This window comes from Porites lutea, chromosome 9 (assembly GCF_958299795.1).
Source record: "Porites lutea chromosome 9, jaPorLute2.1, whole genome shotgun sequence".
In the NCBI taxonomy this organism is placed as follows: domain Eukaryota; kingdom Metazoa; phylum Cnidaria; class Anthozoa; order Scleractinia; family Poritidae; genus Porites; species Porites lutea.
In genome coordinates, this window is record NC_133209.1 from 16,116,373 (window position 1) to 16,143,791 (window position 27,419).

The 27,419-nt window shown below is 38.7% G+C and overlaps 1 protein-coding gene and 1 pseudogene across 3 annotated transcripts in view; both read left to right on the forward strand.

The window, feature by feature from the left end:
- The first annotated feature begins 7,766 nt into the window (after positions 1-7,766).
- Positions 7,767-8,230, forward strand: LOC140948603 (uncharacterized; annotated as a pseudogene).
- A 2,399-nt stretch (positions 8,231-10,629) lies between these two features.
- The window catches only part of LOC140948808 (uncharacterized), a 34,371-nt gene continuing 17,581 nt past the window's right edge, over positions 10,630-27,419 (forward strand). The window contains exons 1-6 of one of the 3 annotated variants that reach the window (XR_012167092.1): positions 10,630-10,833; positions 10,983-11,125; positions 14,670-14,807; positions 21,899-21,947; positions 23,220-24,572; positions 26,763-26,870. Coding sequence is in view for 2 of the 3 variants with exons in the window: in XM_073398080.1 (XP_073254181.1) it covers positions 10,809-10,833; positions 10,983-11,125; positions 14,670-14,807; positions 21,899-21,947; positions 23,220-24,572; positions 26,763-26,870 (1,816 nt within the window). In the remaining variant the exon portion in view is untranslated. Of the gene's footprint in view, positions 10,834-10,982; positions 11,126-14,669; positions 14,808-18,045; positions 18,286-21,898; positions 21,948-23,219; positions 24,573-26,762; positions 26,871-27,419 lie in introns of those variants that run through there. The other 2 variants (XM_073398080.1, XM_073398081.1) reach the window with 2 other exon arrangements.

A 27,419-nucleotide genomic window follows, 5' to 3' on the forward strand; every position in this document is an offset into this window, starting at 1 on the left:
TGGGGCGTCGACATTCGCACACGGTAGAGAAGTGTGCGGAGTCGATACTCACCCACGGTAACGTAGAGTTGGGCGTCGACATTTGCGCACGGTAGAGAGGTGTGGAAAGTCGATACTTACGCACGGTAACGAAGAGTGGAGCGTCGACATTTGAGCACAGTGGAGTGGTGTCGGGCGTCGATACTCACGCGTGGTAACGAAATGTGGAGCGTCGACAATTGCACACGGTAGAGAGGTGTGGGGTGTCGGTACTCGCGCACGGTAACGAAAAGTGGGGCGTCGACATTTGAGTACGGTAGAGAAGTGTGGGGAGTCGATACGTAACGAAAAGTGGGGCGTAGACGTTTGCACACGGTAGAGAGGTGTGGAGAGTCTGATACTTAACGCAAGGTAACGAAGAGTGGAGCGTCAACATTTGCGCACGTTAGAGAGGTGTCGGGCGTCGATACTCACGAGTGGTAACGAAAAGTGGGGCATCGACATTTGCACACGGTAGAGAGGTGTGGGGAGTGGATACTCACGTACGGTAACGAAAAGTGGTGCGTCCATATTTGCACACGGTAGAGAAGTGTGGGGAATCGATACTCACGTACGGTAACGTAGAGTTGGGCGTCGACATTTGCGCACGGTAGAGAGACGTGGAGAGTCGATACTTACGCACGGTAACGACGAGTGGAGCGTTGACATTTGCGCACGGTAGAGAAGTGTGGCGCGTCGATACTTACGCGTGGTAACGAACAGTGGAGCGTCGATATTTGCAAACGCTAGAGAAGTCTGGGGACACGGTAGAGAGGTGTGGGGAGTGGATACTCACGTACGGTAACGAAAAGTGGTGCGTCCATATTTGCACACGGTAGAGAAGTGTGGGGAATCGATACTCACGTACGTAGAGTTGGGCGTCGACATTTGCGCACGGTAGAGAGGCGTGGAGAGTCGATACTTCCGCACGGTAACGAAAAAAAGTGGAGCGTCGACATTTGCGCACAGTAGAGAGGTGTAGGAGTCGATACTCACGTACGGTAACGAAAAGTGGGGCGTCGACATTTGAGCACGGTACTTCAAATGTATTCTTGTAGTAGCCCGGCTTCTTTGAATCTTGAATCTTTGAATCTTATTGCTGCACTGTAATGCAACCACCCACTGGAAACATAGCCTGAGAGTAGGTACCGTGATCTGGCCCAAATTAAGGAAAAATAGAAGAAGAGAAGAAAATCCGAGAAGTAGACCTCCGATCCAACATATAATTAAAGAAGGCTGTAAGTAAGAATTGCTGTATCTAAATGTTCTACAATCCCGGACAAAACTACTTGAGAATTTTTACCCCTCCATGCACACTATGTAACGCATTAACACTATTTCAAAAACAACTGATTTGCGGTACCAAATTCCCCTTCCCCCAGGTCAATGTTGTTTCTTACAAATGTTTAAGGATCAGGGTTGCTTTAGAACACACAACAACATTGCTTCCAAGGGGAGGGGGGAAGGGAGGACGCGGTATAGGGAGAATGTTAGGAAAAATGGTCTGAGAATGTGACATTTTCTCAACAGTTTTGTCCAAGATTGTAGCTTGCTTACATTTGGAGACAGTACGGATCTTGTAATTTCATTTACATGAACAGTGTCCCAAAACTTTAATCAATATTTTAAGCAGCACGTTCTTGTTAATTTTACATTTTCAAAATATATTTGTTACAGCAGTCATTCTAAATACCCGTTAATACGGATATTGAGGGGGCCAAAGAAAGCGTCCGCATTAACGGGGTGTCTGTATTAAGCGGCTTGAATTTACAGAAAATGTAAGGGCTTTCTTTCTCCAGGGACAAAGCAAACTGAGCTGTCCGTAATAACAAGCCGGTGTCCGTTTTAAACGGGTGTCCGTAGGGCGGGGTTTGACTATAGTCTGAGGTTGGTAGTATTAATATTCTAAATAGAGTTCTAAAGTGTGACGTCATAAAAATACATTTGTGAAATTATGGAATTCGTCAGGATGTTCTGAAAGAAAAACATCCAAGAGGCCTACTACTAGCCTCGTGGGGCAAATTGTCTCTCTCTTATGCTCTGATGACTCCATACAAATCCTTCTAAATCTAACTTCGGTGTAAACGTTATGACCCAGTACTTCGTATTATGAAGAGAGTGACAGGGGTCACACAATAACAGCCAAAAAAACCCGACTAAATCGATGAATTCGCACCAAAAAACACAGCAATACATCAAAGGTAAGTCTCCCTTATTTATTTTATAAGAAAAAAGTAAAAAGAAAATAATATTTAGCGTTCTTAGACCTCAGTATTCTATTTCTCGATACAAAGTCTCATCGGTCGCTTGTAACGCGACACCGACTCTCTTGTGAGAAAGTAAATTTACAAAACACACTCGTAACGTGAGCTTGGGGCGCCTATGGATAGACATTTGACCCTGGCCTTAGCCTTTCTCTAAGTCTATATGTATTTCGACACCACTGTTTTTACAGGCAAGGGTCGAAGGTCGAGAGCCGAGGGTAGAATGTGGAGGGCCGAAGGTAGAATGTCGACGGTAGAGGGTAAAATGCTGAGGGTCGAGGGTAAAATGTCGCGGGTCGAGAAAATGACGGGCGAGTAAAAACATCCTTTGCGAATTTTATAGATAATTTTCATGTGGGAACCCCAAGATGCTAATACAAAGCCTTTGAGTAGAACGCAAAATTTGACCGAGTCACGCGAGAGATGTACTGTCACAATACCCTTTTTTAATAACCGCAAAGCGCTACCGGATCTACTGAATGCGAGACTTAGCGATCAGTGCAGCCTTAGCTCAGCTTAGTGCGGGACGAGTTCTTCGGTAAGATACGAGTGCTTGCAAATTCAATGGTTTTATATTTTTATACGTTTCCAAGCATTTTACGTCACTTGTCACCTGACCCGGGGGGGGGGGAGGTACTCCCATATATTGCCTATACGGGTATGTGCCGCCCAACGGGGTCGTGATTTTGAAGCTCCTGATTTAAAACGGGGTATCCATTTCAGAGGCGTTTTGTAGAACGGGGTATAAAAAATTGTGGATCACGGCTTTATCTTCTGCTTAAAATTGTTGCTGATTTTAATGAAGCATTTATTTGATGTATAAGTCGAACAAATAAAGAAATATCTTTTTAAAAAAACAGGGCTATTTCAATTTACAAACTTTCTGGAACGGAGTATAAAAAATTGGCCCATTTCTAGAATTGGGGTATCAGTTTTAGGGCGAATTCTAGAACGGGGTATAAAAAATTGGCCCATTTCCAGAACAGGGTATCAATTTTAGGGGAAATTTTTTTTAGAACGGGGTGCCAATTTGGAGTCCCGGGCGGCACATACCCACCCAAAAAATACCCAAGTGCCCCCCCCCGGTCACCTGAAAGCTTCAATAATTTAAAAAAAAACCTATTGTAGGCTTTTTGATTGCATCTCTGAGCGAGCTTTGGTTGACCTTTAGTGTCACGCATTACTGTTCAATGCATTGTAAGCCTGCGAATACAGCCGTCTTTCCTCCACGGGCGGAGGGGGTGGGGGGGTACTCCCCTATAAAGGTGACGGGGGTGCTCGTCGTACCTTTTAGGGGATTTATGACAATACTTTCAAAAAGGTTTTGAGAAGACTGAAAGTGTTCGAAAGTTTTCTTCATTACTATTAAAATTTGCAGTGCCAGTTATATTATTTGTTGTTGTTGAATTGTTACCTCTTAGGGGTGGAAATGAATTTAGGACATGCCCATAGAACGAGATTCTGGTACCCTTTAGGGGCGTTCTCGAAATTTTCCGACGAGTACCCTCGTCACTTTTATAGGGGAGTACCCCCCCCCCCGGGCTCTCCTCGCTTCTCACCTTTAATTTCGCGGGTCAATTGTATCAAAGCCGACTGTGAATAAAATCGTTGGATTCAGTATGAGCCTTGTTTACTTTGTTGCTCACGTCAATTTCTGTGTTCATGATCCGACGTGATTCTTTTTGTTGACACTTCCGGTCATCTAAAGAGGCTTTTTCTGATTCACGTACGTACATGATGAAAGCGGTTCTCTCATCAATGTCATGAATCTAACAATCTCTACGATAAACCCGATTCCTAACCATCGGTTACTCAACTTAAGTTTGATCTTTTATGTTTAAAATACACTTTAAGTTATGCATCGTCGTATTGATTTCTTACGAAAGAATGTATAAAAGACTGTTGAAATGTTTCTTGGTTGGTTAAGTGTCGGAATTGTGTTGATTTTTCTTGACTGAACTGATTTGAAAACAACACGCGGCCAAAAAAATTTATGTCATTTTCTCGACCCTCGACATTCTACCCTAGGCCCTTGACCCTCGACCCTCGACAAAAAGCTACACTCAAATAGGAGTGCAATAATAGCCACGCTTGTTTAGGATTTTGAGCTGAATGTTTTGGCGAATTGGATGTGGTATTTAGTATTCCATTCATCAGGCTGATGTTGTTAAGCGCAAAAGAAAAACAGAACATCAATTATTTCATTACGCAGACTTCATGGCGCGTATAAGGCGTGATTTTCGAATGGTAAATGCTACATAGAACATTAGGGGAGTGACAGTGTAGTTTTTCAAATAGAGGTAAAATATATCATGACTGAGAGGGTGAGGGAGAAAAAGTCCCAAGGGCAGGCGCGAATCTGGATAAATACTGACCGAGGCTTAAGCTTCTAGGGAGATCCGGGATCATGCTTTCCGGAGAAATTTTTTGGTTGTTAACTCCCTAAAGTCCCCCCTTACCTGGGTTTCTCGATCATGAGAGACAGGATATTGACCAGTTCCATTCTCCTTGGATGAAGGCTTCCAGATCCGCGGATTATTTCATCTTTTGATTTCCGTAAAACGGTGGAAACCGGAGGGGATCCACGGCTGGGAAGTGAGAAATCTGGGCTTCTCAGGGGCAGCAGAGATAACACTAGCCAGCCCGGCTAACAACGTAACATTAAAGTGATTCAGTAAAATACGTCTTAGAAATGATAAAATTTTCGGCTACTGGATGATTTAAAGCTTCGTTGCGCCTTTTAAAAATTTAATATACGATAATGTAAACCTTAAATCTTTAGTACCGTAACGTTTTCCTTTTCCTTTAATTTATTTTTGTTGTTGTTGTCGTTATTTTTTCTAGCGAAACTGATTGTCTTTCTTTCCTAAGGCAAAACTATGGGAAATACCACGCAAACTCTCGCTAATTGCATAAGTAGCTTTTATCACAGAGATATGTTGGCTTGTACATCAAGCAATTTTAATCCGGCCTTATTTTAAAAGTCGGTGATTCGCTCCTGAATCATTTAAATCTCTTAAAGTAGTTTTCAAATATTTATGCTAGTATCTGCCTTCGAGCTAAAAAAGGAACCATAATAAAAACATTGAAGTCAAACATATCACCACATTTTTTTTATCGCAGTCAGTTATCTAGCGAGCTACGTTGTTGTTGTCCAGATGCAGGCTATTGCAGCCCAGAGATAAAACGCGTAAAAAATTTCTCAAGCTAAGCTTAAAATTTTTTTTACCCATCTAAAACGGTATTTGTGTTACTCCGTATCGGTTTGAGTGGCTGTTTTTTTATTTGATGCGTGAATATTCCGCGGGCAGTTTTTAACATACTGCCTCGCCCTTACCGCTACCTAAAGTTAATGAAACTGGTTCGCGTTACAGACTGAATTTCTTAAAATCACTGCATATTTATCAAGCTCAGAAGATTTTGTTCGTTTGTTCGCGTCGAGTTGAATTGCAATGGCGACCATTGATGGCGTTGTTTACATAAGTGCAAAGATGAATTTGGATCGTGGTAACCCACCGTTGGAACGGAACACAGGTACGTACCAATTGACAGCTGTCTTGCAAACTTTTGTCTCAACCTATCTTTGACATCTTTTTAGACCTTTTTAACTTAGCTGCAGTATTTTCAGTACGCTTGTTAGTCAAAGTTCAAAAACAATTTTAAACGGGCTAAATGGGTTTTTGAGCTCATCTCCTCTAAACTCCAAAGAACTCGGGGTTCCATGCAGCGCAATTGCCTTTCTCCGTTTCAAAAACAAAACATAAGTGTTCCAGACATGTTCTCGCCTTGACTTCCCCACTTGAAAAGAAAAAAAATTGATTCTTGAAAAAATAAGCTAAAATATATTGGTCGTAGGAGTATAAAATTTGTTAACGTAACAATCTGGGGACAACGATACACATTTATATCGACCCCAGTCCTTACGCCTCTGCCTCCATGATCGTCATAAGTAGACGAGCTCTGGGCCGGGTTGTTCGAAGCTGGGTTAAGATAACCCAGGGTTAGTGCGAAATTTGAACTCAAATATGAGAGCTTAAAAGCAAATTCAGTTTAATTCTCTTTGCCGTCAATTTGATGATTGGATACTCTAAAAATATAGAGAAAATTATCCGAAAAAATGTTTTTGATAACAAGAAAAAGAAACCCGGGTTAAAATTTAACCCCAGGTTAGCGCTAATCGGCGTTCGAACTGAACTGGGCCCTGGGGTCGAGATTGAATAATTCCGCTGAAAGAGATCCGCTGCTCTCTGCGAATGCCTTAACTTCCAAGGCTGATATTTAATATCAGGAATAGATAACGAAGGCCGAGAAGTGTTCCAATTTAGTATCCGGGGCACCCAACGACGGTTTCCTCCTAAATACATTAAAAACACTCTTTAAGCTGTCCAGAGAACTTTTAGATCTCTAGAAATGTATTCTAATTAAGCGACGCTATAAAATTAGTATTTGTTTAGTCATCCTAGGGGAACTTGAGTCTCTGGTTCTTTTTGGCCAGAATTTCCAGGGTAGAATGTGTTAAGATGCACGGAGATAACATGAAAACAGAATGGCGTTTTAGCAAAATGAGTGAAAAAAAAATTTTTTCATGGTCTCTAAGTTTTAACAGGAAAACTTGAAGAAGCCTTCGGGTGACAGTTTAACAGTCCCTGGAGTGGGGGCAATAAACTTGTCGCGATATTTTTTATCACTTGTTGTCACGTGACTTAATAGACCTCCATCACGTGTCGACCTTGAAGACAGTCCTTTTGCTGATGTATGAAGACTGTGTGAGACAGACACGGACAGACAGACGTTTCAACAACTGGCCAAACTTGATACAAAGACTAGAAAGTTCCTGACCATGTACAAGATGCACCACCCCAAATCTGACGTGGACAGGCTGTACTGGCTCAGAACTGAAGGAGGTAGAGGGCTCATACAACATCAGCTTTCCTGCAAGTCAACCACTATCGGTCTTTATAAATACCTCCAGGAGACGCAGGACACCCTCCTCCACGTTATCAAAGACCATGACGGCAGGAAACCCTTGTACTCCATCAGCAGACAGTCAATGAGGTTAAGTCGGGAACTGGGAGTGCCTGTAATACCACCTGCAGAGGATGAGGCGAACACCACCTATGCCCGCAGAACAAGGGCCAAGGCCAAACACTAGGGTTGCTAACAGCTCAGGTCCAAGTGGAAATCAAAAGCGCTCCATGGCAAATACCCACAATAGGTGAAACAGGCTGACGTGGACCAAGATAAGACCCACAGATGGCTAAAAGCAGCTGGCCTCAAAGCAGAAACCGAGGGCTTTATCATTGCACCCAAGATCAAAGCCTCCCAACACGCTGGTACCAACACAACATCCTCAAAAAGCCTGACGTGGACCCAAAATGTAGATTATGTGGACGTTTCGACGAGACCATTGACCACCTGGTCTCTGGCTGCCCTGAACTGGCTAAAACTGAATACATCCACTGCCACAACAAGGCACCTGCACACATGCACTGGAAGATCTGCAAAGAGTTTGGCATTGAGGTAAAGTAACGATGGTATGAGCATGAACCCAAGAATGTCACCGAGAATGACAGCGCCATTATTCTGGGGGACATGCCTATCCACATTGACAGGACCATAGCAGCTAATAGGGCGGACATTGTGCTAAAGAACCGAGAAGGATAAAACCTGCCTTCTCATTGACATAATTATACCCCTCAACACCAACACCTCAGTGAAAACCACAGAAAAGCTTACCAAATACATAGACTTGGAAATTGAGGTTGAGCGAATGTGGGGGCTCAAAACAACAACAGTCCCGGTGGTTATGGGAGCCCTTGGCACCATCAGGAAGGACATGGAAAACTACCTCCAAGAAAATCCCTGGCAACATCAACATACATGAACTCCAAAAAATAACTCTCCTTTCTACAGCCCAACTTCTCAGGGGGGTCCTCTCCATCAAGTAAAAACTCTCTTTGCCTCCCAAAGTCTTTGGTTTGGACGTAGATGTTGAGAGAGAAAATCAATCGCAATTACACGAATATGTCTTATACAATAATAACAATACTACTACTACTACTACAACAACAACAACAACTACTACTACTACTACTACTACTACTACTACTACTACTACTACTACTACTACTACTACTACTACTACTACTACTACTACTACTACTACTACTACTACTACTACTACTACTACTACTACTACTACTACTACTACTACTACTACTACTAGTACTACTACTACTACTAGTACTACTACTACTACTAGTACTACTACTACTACTACTACTACTACTACTACTACTACTACTACTACTACTACTACTACTACTACTACTACTACTACTACTACTACTACTACTACTACTACTACTACTACTACTACTACTACTACTGCTACTACTGCTACTACTGCTACTACTGCTACTACTGCTACTACTACTACTAATAAAAGGAGAGCGCTTGGTGAGCGATCCCCCGCGTTTTTATTTCTCCTTCTCCCTAGCCTCCCAACGACACTCAGAGGCCTCTCTCTGGAGGAGAGAGACACAGAAGGCCTTGGTCAGTGACAGCCAAGGCCGTCAGACGCTTTTTGTAGATTGGCACCAAAAAATCAGAGTAGATTATATTATGATTACCAGCTACAGTGGATTCAACAAGGGTAGCGTAAAGTGAAGGGAGGTGGGGGAGGTTCCTGATAGGGGCAAGACGCCTCTATCTAGAAGCATATACCGGGCGGGGAATTAGGGAGGGGGCGCGGAGGGCGCCCCTTCCTCTTCTCAGTTAGTTTTCACCAATCCTTAGCCAGCCTAGACCGTGACTCCGGGAAGGAGTGGGGGGGGGGGGGGGCTGAGGGGGGGAGGGAGTTACTTCCTTATAAGAGGCTAATGGGGATGTGCTGCAGGATGGGGTCGCATTTTCACGAATGGATTGACTATAATGTGGTTGCATTTTCAACAAAGTTACTAGGAAGGGGTCGCACATTTTCTGATTTTTGGGGTATGACAGTTTTCCTATTTACGGTTAGCAAACGCACCAGAATGTTTGTACTGTAGGTGAAAAGTAAAGTGTTCTTCATTCAGTACAAGGTAGATACATAAATAGAAAGTGACTAAGCTGCCGGATCGCCAAAATTACATGTTTGTCCAAAAGTGACTAAGGGGTCTATAATTGGCCACAGAATATTCTATAATGGGGTACGGGCTCTGAAAGCCCAGCAGCACATACCTAGTAAAAATTAACCCAATTTATTCGATTTTGCCTCTCTCTGATTTGCCTCTTCTCGCACCATACGCCATTTATCTTTCTTTATTCAGTTAAAACATGATGTTGAAACAAAATCCTTTGGGGGAAATTTACCTGTACACTTTAAAAACTGCACAGTTTTTTCAAGCTAGTACGCGTTCTGAGCACATGGTGAACGCCTCATGGCTTCATGATTAATCTCTCTCTCTTTTATTACTCACGCACGCAAAGTGTAAACAATGGTATATTTGACAAAGAGGATGTGAAATTTCATGAAATTTTCATTCTTTGCGCCAAAACATGTATTTAAAAATATGCTGCAGGGGACAATTTTTGGACGGAGGTGCAAGATTGAGCCTTGAAAGAGGTTTTTTCGTCTATAAATTTTCCTCTGTTTCACTTTTGCTCGGGAAAACAAAAGTGAAAAAAAAAGTAAAAAAAGTAAATGAGTGCCGACTGTATAAACAGAAGTATATCATTATAACTAATAATCAGAAACCGCAAGTTTGCAGACGGCTTTAAGACAGTCCGCTTCAGAGACCGGCCCTTTTGATTTTTTTTTGTCCTATTTTATTTCTTGTCTTTGGGGAAAACCGCCGACATACAGTTCTTAGCTGGCATTGTCTTGCTTTGAAATCTAGTGTTAATTTCATTTATTTCGGACAGTGGACGTGCAATTTTGTGTTCGCTTTGAACCTCTTTTGTAATTATCTTTGAAGATTTTAAACCCTGCGACGGTAAACTGGTCACGTTTTTATCGCTGATATTATTTTTATTTCAAGTGTTTTCATTTATTCCATTCTGATTTAAAAAGACAAAATTTAAATATTTTCGGAAAATTAACATGGGACGTGATTCTGAGAAAGAAAAAAAAATACCGTAAAATTGTATGTCAAACCTAACATCTCTCGCAACTTGTTATTGAAAATGTGTAAGATATAATAATGTGTCACGTTTGACATCATGTTATGGGTTTCATAACGAATTTTACTTGATTGATCGTGAAAAGAAAAAAAATGAAATGAAGTAATAAATCACCGAAAAAGTTTCACAAATGAAAGCGAGGCCCATGGTGACGTCATTGGAGATGTGGGGGCCGGGGTTTTGTATTTCCTGCAACTCACATCGTCTGGTCTACATGTAAAACAGTATGAAAGCGCGCATGCTGAGGGAATGTTTTCCTAAAACATAGGAAAAACAGTCTTTTCTTTTCGACCCGCTATGTGAAAGCCTGCGCATTGTGATCGATCGAAAAGGCAGTCGAGCATTTAGTCCTGTTGGCCTAGTATGTCCCAGTTTAAAGTTGAAAGAGGTTTGTGAGTTGTTCGCTCGCGCGAGACGAACTGATATTTCATTCATATCGGTATGATTGAAACCGCTCTCAACGGGAACGGTTTGTTAGGGCTGAAATTAAAGTGAAACTTCCCCTTGAATTTTCTGTGTAATTTTTCTCTTTTGCAGTTACCAAAGTAAAAGGACTGACTGATTTGTCGGATAAAGCCAAAGTCGGCGACAAGGCCGAGCTCACTGCCAAGCGAAATCGAGGACCTACAACCAGCAATGAACGCCCAGGATCTTCAAACGGAAAACACACTTCAGTAAAGGTAGGGAAAAATCTCGAAAAATCACTGGTACGTTTAATTTTGATTTCATTTGTAATCGTCAAACCTTGAAATGTGCGTACTGTGCGCGAAAGTGCTTGGAACCCATTGGTTTTGTGAGGAGAATGAACAAGCTGTATAGTTGTGAATTTTCGCATCGAAATCTGCGATCGATCTTTCCATTGCTAAATAATATTTACAATATTTGTTATCAAACCCGTGTGGTATTTCCCACTGGCCATTTCTATTGCCTCTTGCAGCGATTTTCGCTCGCCAGCTTTAAAATGATTGTAGATAAAAGATTTTTAATCTCGGCTTTCTCTAGATGAAAGTAAGAAGTTAAGTTCCGCGAAGCCTTGCCCAGCAAGGATATTGACAGTTCTTCTTGGCATTTGTATAGGAATTCTGCTTTGCAGCTAGCGATTTCAGAGATAAAAGGTGGCAGTGTTCTGTTTTATGTGGGAAGAATCTTTGGAAAGCCTTCGTTTGCACCCTTCTGCGCGAATATTGTTTGAACAAACAAAGTTTCATTTCGTTCAAAATCTGACTTGTTCGTACGCTTTAATAGCCGTAGCGTACACAGTAAAGTCTTTTCGCTAAAACTCAAAGATAAATTGCTAAATATCGCTCTACGTCTGCAGCCGCCTTTCCTATTAGAAAGTAGTTTTTTGTTTTAATGACTGGGGAAAGTAAATTCACTTTCGAGTGTTTGATTTTTCAATTTAACCGTGTTGACATTTTGTCCGTGTCAATAGATATTATTGTAAAGAAAATTTGTTCCTTTCAAACCGTGAGTGACAAACCCTTTAAAATCATTTGTCACCTCTTGCTTTATCCTTAAAAATACACCTGGAATCGATATTGTGAAATAAGCTCAATATAGTCTTCATTTTAACATTTATAACAGTTATACTCCTTCCAAAATACAGAAAGACGATCAATGATCTTTTACTTAGCTTGTTTGGATTTAAATTGCAAAAGAAATTTCTGAGCGTTGCTGAGTTTTGACTCTGTGCAAAAAATGTTAATTTCCGCACTGAACATTTAACCATTTATGGCACTAGACAAGGCAATGTACAACTTGTCACTTAAAGAGTAAATAAATGTAGAAATCTTGTAATCTTGAAATCTTGCGCATTAAATACAGGGCCAAAGTAAAGTTGAAAGTTCTCTTTTTAAAATGTTATTAAATTGTGCGTTATTTAGCTCACAGCAAATGTATACTTGATTGAAAGAATATTTTTTGTGCTGATGACTGTGTTTTACTTGTGATGTGAATGACATATCGTCCGTCTTCTCGTTTACATCACTCTTTCGTAGCTATATTTTTTTCAAAAAACTGTAATAAAAATTGGTATCACTGATCATTTTAACTGAAACCCCTATTTTGATTTCTGAATGAAGACTTGCAATAGTTTTTCCTATTCTTACTTAAATTAATTTCTAAAAACTGGTAAATACAGTGGAACATCCAGTAAGCGACCACCCAAAAAAATATGTTAAGATTTAGTAGTCACTTACAGGAGATGGTCGCTAATAAGAATCGAGCCACAGGGGTCTTTGAGAAGGTGTCTGGACACATCTACACCTTTGAATAGAATGCATTGTATGCAATTTCTACATGTATGTTACATGTAAGTTGTCATTGCAAGTTTGTTGTATACTCTGAGTTGCGTAGAATACGTAGCCGACAGAGAGAGCACACCATGCATCAAGTTAGTGGTCGCTTACTAGAAAAATCTAAAATCTAGCGTGTTATAAAAACAAAGCTCTACCGTGTTAACCAGATATGAACAATGGCTACAAACACGCTCTCCAGTATCAATTGTTTTCATGCGCATATCCACACTGTAAGCGTGTCATGCCATTAGTGTGCAAGTGTGTTATACTGGCCGTGTGCGTGCGTTCACCTTATTCCCTGAAATCCCGTGGAGGGTCACAATGATAATTAATGGATAACTATAAATCTATCAGGCCAAAAACTGGTGGCAGCAGCTTAGGAGAAGTAGTTTTACGAGAGGTTCAAATTATAGGGCTTTTACTGGGAAAATTTTGGTGTTTTGAATAGGTCGTCGCTGTGGGAGGTGGTCGCTTATGAGAGCTAGTCATATATAGAGGTTTGATTGTACACTAGTCACAGAGTAGGAGTCAAAGTTGTAATTGGAGATGCAATTATGAATAGCACTCATGCCCAGTGCAAATACAAAATGGGCTAGCATAAATTGATCTGAGTAGCGAGAATTGTTCTTCTGACTCTGCTTATGATTTTGTCCCTTATGAAGTAGTGGAAACTAGATTGTTGGAATCAGTAGAATTACAGGTGTAGGAGAATCCAGGTATATCAATAATGATGCTCATTCCGAACATTGTTCTTCTATTTCTGCTTCCAATTCTGACGATGTATGTTTTCACTAGGACCACATACAGTAACTGTAAGTGACAGAGCTGTTAAGTGAAATTGGAATTGGAGTGCTTTATTCACCAATGATAATACCTTGCTGTGAGTCTGACTTTGAAACTTGTCACCTATGCTCCTGAGATCTACATGTATATGTAAGACCAGGTCAAAATTTCTTTTGATGTCCAGCAAATTCTTTGTTACCATTTGCCGCCATTAATACTTTGATATCATTGCTAATTTAAGTGAGCTTTTAGACTGAGCCATGGAGTTAAGGTTTGTTTACACTAGTTTTGGTTTGGACAAGTATAGATGTAGTGTGAATTAAAAATTAATATGTATATAATATATAATATATAATAATATGTATATGGTATACTTGTTTCTGGAATTTTTTTTCGCCAATAGCATGATATGATTGTGCTCTCATTGTTTTCTTTGAGCTCACATAACACTTAACAATAATAAACTGTTTCCAGGCTACAAAAAGTCTCTGAACTGGCAGCATTAGGAAGTCTAGGACATCAGAGAGTTACCGTACACTCTTACTTGTGAATGTTGACTGCTCCCTGACGAGCTCTTTCACTTTTTTTCATGATTGGTCTGTCAGGAAACTACCTTGATTTTGTTATACAAGAATCTTCTTGTTTCCTGAGGTGGGACTGTGGCCAACTTTGAGATTGAGGGAAACAAAATTAACTACACAAGCTAATTTCCCAAGGGACCAGTTACATCGTATTATATATTATTTTGACTGAGACTTGTGGAATGTGATCTGCAGAATCTGAATCGGCCCTGGAGAAATGTATAATGTAGTTTCTATGGACTTTAATTACCGGTACATGTAAGCTTTCGCAATAATGTCATAGGATCTAACCAAGTTTACAATCCATAGTTCTGGTTAAAGTATTGTTTTTTTTTTGCCAAAGTAGCTGAGTTTCAAAGTTGTAAATTAATTATAGCTGGAGAAATTACATTTAATATTGTCTTGGGAGAAATTAGTTGAACTATATTGAACTCTAATTTGGATAATAAGTAGAAATCTTTGCAGCTGAAACCCTTCAAAGTATACTTTGGATATATGAAATAATTCTTGGTGATTTGTAACTAACTGTAGTAATAACTATATGTGAAACTTTCATTTTCCAGAAATCAACATCTTCAAAATCAACAACCAGCAGTGCCACTGGGAGCAAAACCAGTGGACAGACATCAGCTTCTCACCATTCAAGCCCTCCAAAACCAGCAGCAAGAACCAAACAAACCAGCAAAACTAACAACACCAAGGTGCCGTGTAGTTTTAGATAAAACTTTTTGTTGTGAACGAGATTGCGTACGAGATCAACTTTGGTATTTTAGGCCACTTTTATCATTCATTTACTTGTTATCTGTCTTCTCATTGGCTCAGAGCCTTCAGTTATTATTTTGGGAATCAGTGCAACCTATAGATTACTTATCTGTAGGTTACGCCTGGAATGCATATTTTCCAAGGGCAATGTCAAACTGTGTTCCGTGCAATGGTGTGTTTGTCTTAAGTTTCTTTAAAGAAATGTTTAATTAAACAGTTATAAGATTTAGTTCTGTAATAGCTGGAGTAATCAAGGTCTGGCTGCATGTACCAAGACCTGGATTATTCCAGATATCATAAAAACCCCATCCAATATTATTGCTTAATGTCTATTCACACTCTGCTGTCACTGAGTAGCAGATAAGCTTGCTCCCTAACGCAAAATAATTATTCTCCAGTAAGATGTTCTTTGACCTATGTGGTCAAACAATTTATTTGACCATTGATGAATTATGTGTTATAATTGGCAGCTGCGGTAATTAAGATGGATGTTGAGTGAGATACACCTAATTTTATTCTTTGACCTTACATCAATGCTAGGTGGTAATGAAGAATTACCTAGGGGATTTAAGACAATCAAAAATAAAAATTGTTAATGTAGAATATTTTGAATGAATAATAATACTTTGTGAGACTTCTCTAGGCCGGAGCACATATCCGATAACTGGGATCTCTCATACAAAAAAATTCTTTTTTTGAGCTATCTTGCTAACATTAACCAGTAAAAGCATCATATTCATTCCCAAGCTTATATACAGTACATGTTGAAGGTCAAAATTTAGTTCAGGGTAAAATTTTTTAAGCTAGCTAGGTTGATTCTCAATTTCTTTTGTCTCCTAGCCCCAATAATATTATTTGTACATATACATGGCTCAAGCTCATGGTCCTTTGCATGTGTATGTATAAACTTGGATCATGGTGCACAAAGAAATTTCTATAGTTGAAAGTTATTTAATTAAATCAAAATAATCTAGTTATACGACTGTTTTGGTTGCCAAGGCAAGAAAAAAAATTTTGCTCACTAAAACTGCAGCCAAGGTCTCCACTTTGTCTTTGTGTGTTTTGCTATCATTGTATAATTAAACTGAGATAAATATTTGAAGGAAATATTAGCAGAGCTCTCACACTCTTCCGCGGGGCAACATTTGCAATAATTGATTTGATTTAATTTATGCATCCAAGAAATTTCGGTTGTGAGAAAATCATCTGTTGTGCTTACGTTTGTTAGTATATCCATATGTTCTTCCTTTCATGTAAGTGGATGGGATGTGGCACACTAGCTTGGAGATACATACATGTACAGTCTCTGTTTAACTTGATATTGGACATCTGTGTTATAATCAATTGACAGCTGTAAAACAGGGTATCCACCAACCAGCATTACATTACTGTATTGTGTGCTCAGGTTACAACTCATGGAGGTGACCTTGAAGTTCTCTGGTCACCAGTTATTGGTTTTCAATATATTGGTCATAGGTTCAGATCCATTATTTTTCACGAGGAATTATAATTAGTTATTTTATTTTCAGTACATGGAAAAATTTTTGAGAAAATGTTTTGGAGAAGTTAAGACTAGTGTATACCTCTAAATGGTATATTTGTGTATAAATTAAATTGAAGCAGGTTTTGTAATTATTTTATCTTGATCTGAATAACCTTATGCAGGTAAAATGTGAAATTTGTAATATGTCCAACCAAATCAAAGATTTGAAGGAACATGTCCTACTCAGAGTCATGGTTTTAAAAGCATATTCTGAGCTGTGGAAATTATTATTATTAAGTTTAGCTCTATATAAGTACTGTTGAAACCTGCCTCATTTGATGTCAAGTCCAGCAAAAATCAAGGTTTTAAAAGCATCCTCTACGCTGTAGGACTGGTTTAGCAGCTATTTGTGCTTTCCATTTCTGTGACTTAAGGATTTATACAGGCTACTCACGAAAATTTAAAGAAGGAGAAACAAATTGAATCGGTGGCCTGGTCTCAAATTTAAGAGGCAACACCTTTGTATTGTAGGTTGAGTTTGTTGTTGGTTCTTGCACTGTCTTTTTCCAAGAGGTTTACTGTGGGGTTTCCATTTTGATCCAGAAACCCTATGTCTTTAGGAGAAATATGTCATGGCTGTGCTTGTTCTACCTAGTTGTTATTTATTTATGTGTTAATTTTTTTTTTATTTATTTGTCTGTAAAACTTGCTAGCTTTTAAAGTCCCCAAAGGTAGTATTATTTTCCATACTGAGCATACAATTGCCCCATGAGTCATGATTTATCTTATGACTTACGCACTTTTTAATATTTAAAGTCATGTAGGTACATGACTTGGTTTGTGGTTCATTGATTTAGTTATTATTGGTGGCTATTAATAAATATTGACCTGCCCAGTCTAAATTCTATGAGAAACATTTTTGAATGCAAACTACTTGTATTTGAAGAATAACCGGAAATGAATGCCAAGAGTACTTTAGTATTTTAAATACCATCATTTGCTTCAAACAAAAAAAATGAAAGTGTTGTGTAGCTGAAAGTTGGCAAGGAAAACAAGTCACTAAGTTGTGTTACTGTAATTACCTTGACGTCCACAAGACAGCCTTGTGCCTGGCATGTTGCTTTTCTATAGACAGGATGTGATATTGTGATTTCCTGTTGGCTTTTGAATTGTTTTTGTTCTGAAATAGCTGAGACTGACTGATAGAGTCACAAGTTTCATCTTTGTATCTTAACTGTGTCTTATTAATTAAGCAGAAGTCATTTCCTTTATATGTTCAGTTTATTATCTGAAGAGCCATTTGGATGTGTTGCAAAAGGTTCCTTGTTTTGTTTCAAAATCACACATAAGTGTTAAAAAACTTGCTCTTTTTTAAAACAATACAGTTTTAAACTATGAATTTTAATAAGTGCAATTCATTTGAATAATTCCAAGAAAACACAATGGCTTTTATTTAGAAAGTGATTAATCTTCTCTTCATTTGCAAATGTAGTTTTCAAACCAAAATCCTTCATGAAGAAACTTTTCCTTTGAAATAAAAACCAGGGGATTTGGGCTAATTATATTTTGTTAGCACGTGGAGTGCTTTTCAATGCCCCCAGCAGGTATTGTAAATAATTTATTGCCGTCCCATCTAAATCTGCATTTAAAATAAAAGTGACTTGTAGGGAAAAATGCAAAGATATGCAAATGTAGCTTAAACCCCCTCATTGATATCTTAAGAGGAAGTGTGTTTTTATAACCACTTAGTGAGGAGAAAATGATGTTCTAAGAGAAGTTTGAAGTCAAAATGGCTTTGTGTGGATATTGTGGAATTGAGGTTGATCATGAAAGAGATTGTGTGTACAGTTTGTGAATCCAAGGAACCAGTTATTTGTTGTGCCACATGTGAGGCACTTTACTGCGAGAACTGCAAAGTTTCTTATCATGAAAAGGTAAAACTATCCATTTATAACTTGAAACTTGTGTTATTTGTTGGGTTTTGAGTTAAACATTTGGGCAAGATAATTTGTCAATTTGAAGAGTATGTCGTGTTAATGTTTCATTGCTTTGCATCACCTGTAAAGATAATGCTTACCATGTGAACTGAATGCTGAGCAAACATTTAAGAGTTCCGTACAGAGCAACACATTATCTGTTATATTTAATATTGTTTGTGGTAAGGTGCTTTTAGTGCTCTTTAACCTGACAGTTTATCTACTGTTCAATCTCTAGATCTCCTAATCTTTAATTTTCCATAGAGGGTTAGGCTGGGCTGTGCTGTATTTATCTTCATGTTGTTGGATTTATCATTTTAAGCATTTTGAATTATCAATGCTGCAAATTGTGATATTGAACGTGTGTTAAAGATTTTAAACAAAGCTGGTTGCATATATTTGTGGATGCCAATGATCAGTGTAATTAATTGTTTAAAGGATAAGCAGAAAGTTATGTTTTCCTGCCATCTGTAGTCTGCTAGTTTGCAGTATGTTGAAGTCTAGTGTTTCAGCAGCTTTCCTTTTGAGAAAAACACGTCAATCATAAAAATAATATATTATAGTCACTATAATTTTATTCACATTTTCATTTTCTGTACATGTAAATTTTTTGCAGAAAATATATGTCAAAAAGCTGTATTGCAAAATACAGTATTTTAATCACACAATGTAACATTTCAACCAAAACAATGTTTTGTAACATTAATTATGTAGATAAGGTCAGGATGTTTAAAAATTCTAGCTGCTATGTATATAATTTCTTGAGTTCTTATAATGTGTCTTCATGAGTACATTTAGATTAAAATCAAGTGAGGTTGTACCTTCAATTTGTATCATTCAGTGTTGAAGAAAAACCTGTTGGAGTTGGATATGTGGCTGTTCGGGCACAATTTGAGAGTGATAAATAGACTTAACACAGAAGGTTAATGTATGTAGTTCATATGCTGAGAGTCTTGTTAAACTAAAACACCATTATCTCTATGGCTCAATATTTAAGGACAGTCAACTCCCTTTACAGTAGACACTGTAGGGACCTTGAGTTAGTGTCCTCATTAACGAGAGTCCATAATAGTGGGAGTTTATTTCACTCAAACATCTGTAATTTACTTTTGCCTGGGATCTAGCTGCTGTCCTTATTATCGGGGTATCTGTTATAACAGGGTGTCTGCAAGGCGAGCTTTCAATAATTAATGTACTTGTTGATGCAGATAGGTCGTGTGTTATCTAAAAATCAGACTAATCCCCTTATTCAGCCATTAGGGCAGTTATAAGCCTTAAATATTATTAAGAATGGCTTGGATCACTTTGGTTTGAACAGTTGCTAAATAAGGGTCGAACCCTGAGTTTTAGCTTAAAGAAGATGGGTTCACAAGGACCACTGTAACGCAAGATCACACTCAGAGGGGCAAAAATAGATTGAAACAGATTTTGATGCCTGCCATTATTGAGCAAGTTGGGTCTAATATTGCCTGTGAACCAGCCTTTTGGCTAAACATTTAGTGATGCAAATCCTGTTCTGTCTCCTTGTGGCACTTCTTGACTCTTTGCCCTGTCATTACTAACTACTGTAGAGACCAATCCAACATTGTCTGTTATGTTTGATAAATACTGTATGTTCAGGGGGCCTAACATGGTCAAATGTGTTAAGTTCAATCCAAAGTACATCCCAACTGCTATATACAGATACCTTATTCAAGGAAATTAACACTCCATGAAATTAAGGTATCGACTTGATGCAAATTTAGTGGAAATGACTTTTAAATAAAGCAAGTTAACGTAAAAAGAGGGTAACATTTTAAATTGAAAGAAATTAGCGTGACGCTTACAAAGAAACAAAACTTGTTCAGACAAGAAAAATAATGTTAAATGTATAATCTGAAATGCAAACGTTTTGTTCGTGGTATTTTCCCTAAAGGTACAAAGGAGGTCAAGCAAAGAAATCTGACCTCTTTGTCCAAGTTCCTTCACAGTTTCACAGTTAAAATACATCTCTTTCTTAGGTGTCAAGAATGTTAGAAGTGTATGCAACATAATGGAAATTAAGGGCACGGAAATTAATGCTCCACTTAATTAATGGCACTGAAATGAACTCTTCTTAAATTAATGGCATTAAGTTCATGTAGCCTAAATTTCATTTAATAAGGTGTACAGTTGACTGAGCTAATCTGTGTTCATGTGTAGATGTAGGTTAACCCTCTGATGTACATAAGGGGTGGTTGCCACGAGTTTAGTGGTGGTCAGTTATTATGGTTATGAGATATGATGTAATAAGTAGCAGGTGGTCAAGCCATTTTTGAGTGAAAATGCATATTTTTTTTTCAACAATAAAAGTAAAACTTGTGGATGGAATGATGCAAGTAATTATTTATGTGTTACTTAACATGTTAAGCGCAAATTGTTAATTCTCATTGTTTTTACCTGATTTCTAATTCTTGATAAAATCCAAGATGGTGGCCAAGATGGCAACCATGTTTGGTGACGTCACAGACCTCCAGCAGCTCCACCACCCATAAAATATACCTCATGTTGTAGAGGAGATCAAAGGCTTTTCACTGAAGGCAAAATCGTTTTGAAATATTGCAACAAAACAAAAACCCTAGGGGGGCTCCATCAACCCCCTCCCTCCCCTTTGTGTAATGGCGTGTACGTCCAAGGGTTAAAAGACCATATACAGCACCCATGTCTAAAATTAGGCAGGGTTCGCAAATACGCCAAATTTGGCGTATTTTACGCCAAAATTGTTCAGATGACTCCACGGAGGTTACGGAGGGAGTCACTTCGACTCCAGAAATTTTCGGTAACAAACAGCAGAACAGGGAGCCACTTCGACTCCAGAAATTTGCGGTAACAAGCACAGTATACTGTTTTGTCCTTACCTTTTTCACAACAAATACAATTCACGTTAATTGTAAACGTTGTAAACCTTAATTAAATCATCGAAATTAAAGAATTATCCTGCACGACAAAACAGGAAGAGGGTAAATTACGATGAAAGTTTACTCGATGACCGCCATCATGGATTTGAGCTTTCCAGGTCAGCGGACCGCCACAGCTACTTCGTGTATCCCTCACGATAGTGTATACATGCCAGGACTACGTGCTGGAAAGTCTGAAAATGGCTTTTTTCGTTGTGATACTTGACTCCAAATATTCCAAAATGACTCCAAAATTTGTGAAGCAGAAGTCACACTGACTCCACTCATCAATAAAATTTGCAAACCCTGATAAGGTATCTCTGGTGCCAGATGTTCCTCAAGGATATGTTCTTCTTACCTTACTGCACTCCTCAGTAACTTCCGACCTCTAAAGTAATCATTAAAATATAAAACCGGAATGCATTTTAGCTTAATTCAACAAACCTCACAGGAAAAATAGTTTTTCCTCGTCGAGGTAAGTAGGTTACGCCTGTTGGTTGTAAGTGGTAGATTTTGATCCTTTTTTTCATTTGCTCATAGTGATTTTTTAATTTCAACGTGCATGTACACACGTTGGGTAACTGATTTATCAGAGGTTGCATGTTACTGAAAGCACAGTAATATTGGTAACATATATTTCATTTTGTATCTTGTAGACTTGCCCTGCCTCCCAGCAGACTAAGCAAACCTCCAGTTCTGGCACAGGTAACCCAATAAATCTTTTTCTTCATATTTATTATTGTTCTCAGAAGTTCATACCTACATACCTAACCTACAACTTTTCATTGGTTCTTATGCCCTGTGAATGGTTGAATAAATTCGTTATTTTAGGACTAATGCCAAGTGATAGGTGTTGTTGTCAGGTGTAAATCAATTCCCTGCTGCAGTACAGCTGTAGTTTAACACAGGCAGACCACCCTCCATTTGTGTGGCCATTGTTGTTATTGAAGAATAAACACTGGGAACGTTACAGCGGCTAGGGTGGGCTGACTGTAGTTTTACCACCATGGATGGAATAAGTTATTAAAAGTCTAATATAAGACTTACATCCTCCAATAACTAAAGACTTAAAGCGAAACTATTGAATGCAATGATTTGGTCCTAAAACTCCAAATTGTTTAGATAGAGCTGAATTTCAGCATGCATTCTTCAATTTACCAGAGAAATAAGGATCTGTAGTTTGTTGTACTTGATTCTACTTCATTTTTGAGAAAAAGTGTAAGCAAAATCCTAGGTTTTCCAGTGACATCTTTTATAGATATTTTGTTAAAGACGAAACAAAAGAAACTGTTTGTTTCTCAGAACAAAGATGAGAAAGAAGTGGGAAATTCAAGTGGCTTAAACATTTGTTTTGATGATTCAATGATCAAATCACAGCTTAAAATCTGCATAATACTCTTCTGCCAACAGCAGTATACTATTACTGTCGATAGCCAAATCATTATGTTGTTTTTTCTTACCATTTTTTAGTGATTTTTTTAATTTCAAAAATACTGGAAAATTATTTTTACTGTGAAACTCTGAAAACAGTGAACACATGAAAAATTTCAGGAATTTTGATTGTGTGGTGACCAATCACAATATAAAGTTCAGGACACGTGAGCAAACCTCAAAACCACAAACTAATTACTGTTGCTGTTTGCGGTTTAGTCTTCTGATGCCTTATTGGCTATTTCCTGACAACACTATAACATTCCATAGAAATATATTTGGGGTTCACGGTTTTGTGAGTTTTACAGTAATACTCACAAAAATTAAAATCACAAGATTTAATACCTATTAGAGTACTGCTCATTATTGTTAATTTTGCAGTCATAAAACTTAATGTTTTTTTTGTTGGTTTCTTTTATTTAGCTAATATCATTCTTTTCAACGGTATTGAAGAAATTATGAAATTGCAAAAGTTGACTCACCTCGACTAATTTCTGCTCCCAAAGTATTTAGTAATATAATATGTTTTTAATTTTGTAAATCTAGATGTCTCAGCAGCAAAGAAAAAGTCACCAACTCAGGGAGTAACCCCTGTGCCTCGCTCAAGGGCAGCAGCTGCCGCAAAACCATCGTCACAAAAGACAGTGAAGGACCCAGACACTAAGAAGAAAAATGAGATAAAAAAGGAGAGCAGTTATGATGCTAGTGACAGTGACTCAGAACATGGGAGTGTGGATCGATTGAATGCTGATGGTGACTTTGGCTACGAGACAGGTTCGCTCGATGACAGTGATGTGTCAACTGGTGAGCTTCTCAGCCCGTCTGCCAAAGATGAGCAGAAAACTATATTGACTCCAGGGAAAAGCAAGAGTGTTGGTTATTCCTACACTGAAGTTGAATTTAGACCTCTGTTGGTAACTGATGAGGGTGGCATAGCGACACGACATCCTGAACAGTATGACACAGAGAGTGACAATAGGCTTTCTATGGATGGTGACACTAGCAATGATCGCAGGTCTTATACTTATGCTGGAGATGAGTTTCGCCCTTTGATTGTGACTGAGGGTGGGGGTATTGCCGCTCCCATGGAGGTAAGAAAATCTTCGAAGGATTATAAGGCAGAACGACAAGGTAATGCGGGTAGACCAATGACTTTGGCATACGAGGAAGTAACAATTGTTGATGGTGGCTTTGACAGATCAAATATCAAAGTAGTGCCTGCTAGCCAAAAGAATACACCAGCTGAAAACAACACAACACAACCACAATCTGATGTGTATGCTGTTGTACAGAAAAAGCCAAAGGTAGCTGATTCAAAAGAACCTGAACATAACAAACCTCCAAGACAAAACAGCCCCATGCAGCGGCCATTGGTTGAGTTAGGTGACGTTGTACCTGCAATTCCGGGCGGCAGAAAAGACTCCAGTATGTATGAAGCTATTGCAGGAGAGCTACAGAATATGATACAAGCATGTGAAGATGTGGAGTTGGAGGAGGGGTCTTCCAGGACTAATTCTAATGACACAAAGGTGTTTGAAGTAGAAAAGAAGGTACCTTCAAAACCAAAACCTTATTCTGGACATGATAATGAAGAGTTGGAAACAAAATCTTCCAGGACTGATTCTAATGAGAGAAAGACTGTTGCTGGAGAGAAAAGATTACCACCTCCTATACCCAAGCCATTTTCTGGCCATGGCGAACTTCGGGATGTGACTATGGGTGATGATGTTGGGGAGTTAGAAGGAAAATCTTCCAGGACTAATTCTAACGAAAGAAAAACTTCTACAGGAGAGAAGAGGTTACCACCTCCGATACCAAGGCCTTACTCTGGACCTGGCTTGAGTACGCATGCGTCACCGCAAATGGCAAAAGAGGAAAATAGTGAAGATGATGGGAAAGGTTTGTGCATATTTGGTTATCTGTGCAGTGATTTTGTTACAAATAGTTAATGTGAGTCCTGGGACTCATCTTGTGAAAAATGATGAGTCCCAGTTGAAAAAACGAGTACAAAATTGAAATTGCTTGGGCTTTTACATTTGTATGAAACTCTTTAGTACAGTTTACTGAAATTAAAATATATTCCTTCTATTTCAAGCACATAAAGACTAAAAAAAATATGCATCATTCAACAACAGCCACAATAAGAGCCACAGAAATCACATGAACAGGAGATTCTACAAAAACACCTTCAGATTGATGGATCGATCCATCTTTGTGTTCTACGGGCAGGGTTGTCACTAAGATTTCAAGTTGCCGGGTATTTGTTGTTAGTAGCCGGGGAAGTCACAAGCAGTCTTGAAGCCCCCACCCCCAGGAAGTGTTTGAAGCACAACTTCTACTGTTTTCCAAAAGGCATTACCGCCCCCAAAAAGCAATCTTTGTCAAGTAGAGCTATCATTGGTGGTTTTATGATGGTCATGTCTTTATTAAAGAAAACTACAACATTCGGAGACACTAAAATAATAACTTTTTACTTTATGTAAAAGCTCGTTGGAGGGTTTTTTTGGCCACCACATAGGAATATACAAGTAAGCACTGGGAAGGAGAAAGGAAAGTTTGTTGTCGCTTGTTTACGTCCTCCATAAAACGTGAAACTAGGCATTTTCACGTGGTAGTTGTGTAGTAACGGCAAAGAAATGTACAAAAAAGCGTGATGCACGTGCTAACTAGTTGTTTCGCTCAATAAACCAACTGCTTTTTTGACATTCTCGTTGCCTTCGCCATCGTTGTTGCTAAAAAACTGCCTACTGACATTTCGCGAACGGAGAGTTTTCGCGCATGTGTATTGGTACCAAATCTAAGTCAGATGTCTTTTTCTGACATTTCTTAGTTTTTGCACAAGAGTATTTCAAAATTAGTTAAACCTGCTGCAGATGAAACTTGCATTTAGTTTGATAGATAGTCTTTGTGTGTTTCAAAGGTGTGCTCTTTTGGTTTAATTAACGACAAAAGTAGCCGGGGCCCATGCTCTGAGTAGCCGGGGGAAATCCCTGGCCCCCGGCCCTTAGTGACAACCCTGTATGGGACACGTACCATGAATTATTTTGTCTTTGGGGATTTTAATGCATCAGGGATGCAGGACACAGAGGTAACAAAATCACTGCTGTGAAACCTAAGAGACTTTTGTTTTGAAGAAAAATTCATCAGGCTAGAAAAAAGAAAACAAGAACAAAATTTAATACCTAGATTCTTTAGACATAATCATCAAATTACTCTTCTGATGTTGACAGTTTGGATACAGTTGTAGTGGTGAGCTAACTTTCTCAAAACTGATAATATTGTCAAAAGGTGCTAAACTTGGTGAGCTAACTTTCTCAAAACTGATAATATTGTCAAAAGGTGCTAAACTTAACACACTGTGAAGAACAACTCCCAAAAGGACACTGCACATAGAACCATTAAGTTGCTTACAGTTGGGTAAAAAAATTGTCCGACTATAGCAATAATGCATGCAGCATTTTGTAACCCCAAAAGCTTTGAACTATGTTCAAATGACAGCATCTTCAGTTGAAGGGGTGTCTTGAATCAAGGCCATACTTGACTTCTGATTTACTGTTAGATTCTCCTTTTAATTTGCCTTGTATTCGTACTTGTAAAGTAAAAAGATACCCCTTGAATCGCAGATACCCCAAATTATATGCACTTAACATCGGTGGACAGTTAACTGTCAGTTTTTTTTGGTGGGCTGTTTTTCACAGTTAAATGTATGTTAATGGTCAAATTTGATTTCGGGTTAATTTTTTTTTACTTAGGTTGATTCAGATTCAGATTTTGTATTTTTTTGCACTATTACAAAAAGTTGTAACAAAAATTATGATATGTTTCACAGTAACTAAAGGAGCTAAAGGGTTTTGAGTTGGTCACTGCCACATGCAACTAACTGACGTACACGTCACGCCACCGTCTCAATTTCTTTTGTCTTCTTGGGCTAGGACATGTTGAAAATTGAGAATCAACCTAGGTTTAATCAAAATTAGCCTGAGATCAAATCTCACCTGTATCATGTACACCATAGTCTGTAAAACATAAAGTTTAAACTTGATTAAAATATAATGACTGTTATCATGTTAACTCTTCATGGTTCAACAGTGAATACAGAGGATGTATCACAACCAGTTTATGCTGTTGTGCAAAAGAAACCAAAGGACCATCCAAAGGAGGAGAGATCTTCTGGAGATATGATCAGTCAAACAACAGGTAGTGCAAACATTTATTTCCTGATTCATTATTTCCCATTTCTTGCTGAAAGTCCTCTTTTTCATCTTCTTAAATTAAGTAGACAGTCACCTCTGTCTTAACAGACACCTCTATAAGATGGACACCTCTGTTAGTTACTCCCCAGCTTTCCTTACTCCCTTTATTTAACTCTCTTTAAGACGGACATGGCTTTTTCTCTAAGACAGGCACATGGTCCCAAAATTGTCTGTCTTAGAGAGCGTTGACTGATGTTTAGTCATACAGGCAGCTGTATTCACCAAATGGCATAATTCAAAAGATTGCTGACATGGAACAATACCCACACTTAACACCAAGGAACACCCCAAGTTTCACAGACTGTTGTAATTGCATAAAGAGAATCTTTTGGAAACGTGTTCAGTGTAATTAAGTCATTACTGGTTGATGCACTTTTATTTTGTGTACTGTTTAAAAAATGAGCAGGAGCATATTATCAGGTTTAAAAAACTCGAGGCAAAGCTCAGAGTTTTTAAACCTGATATTACACGACTGGAAGTTTTTTGAATGGCT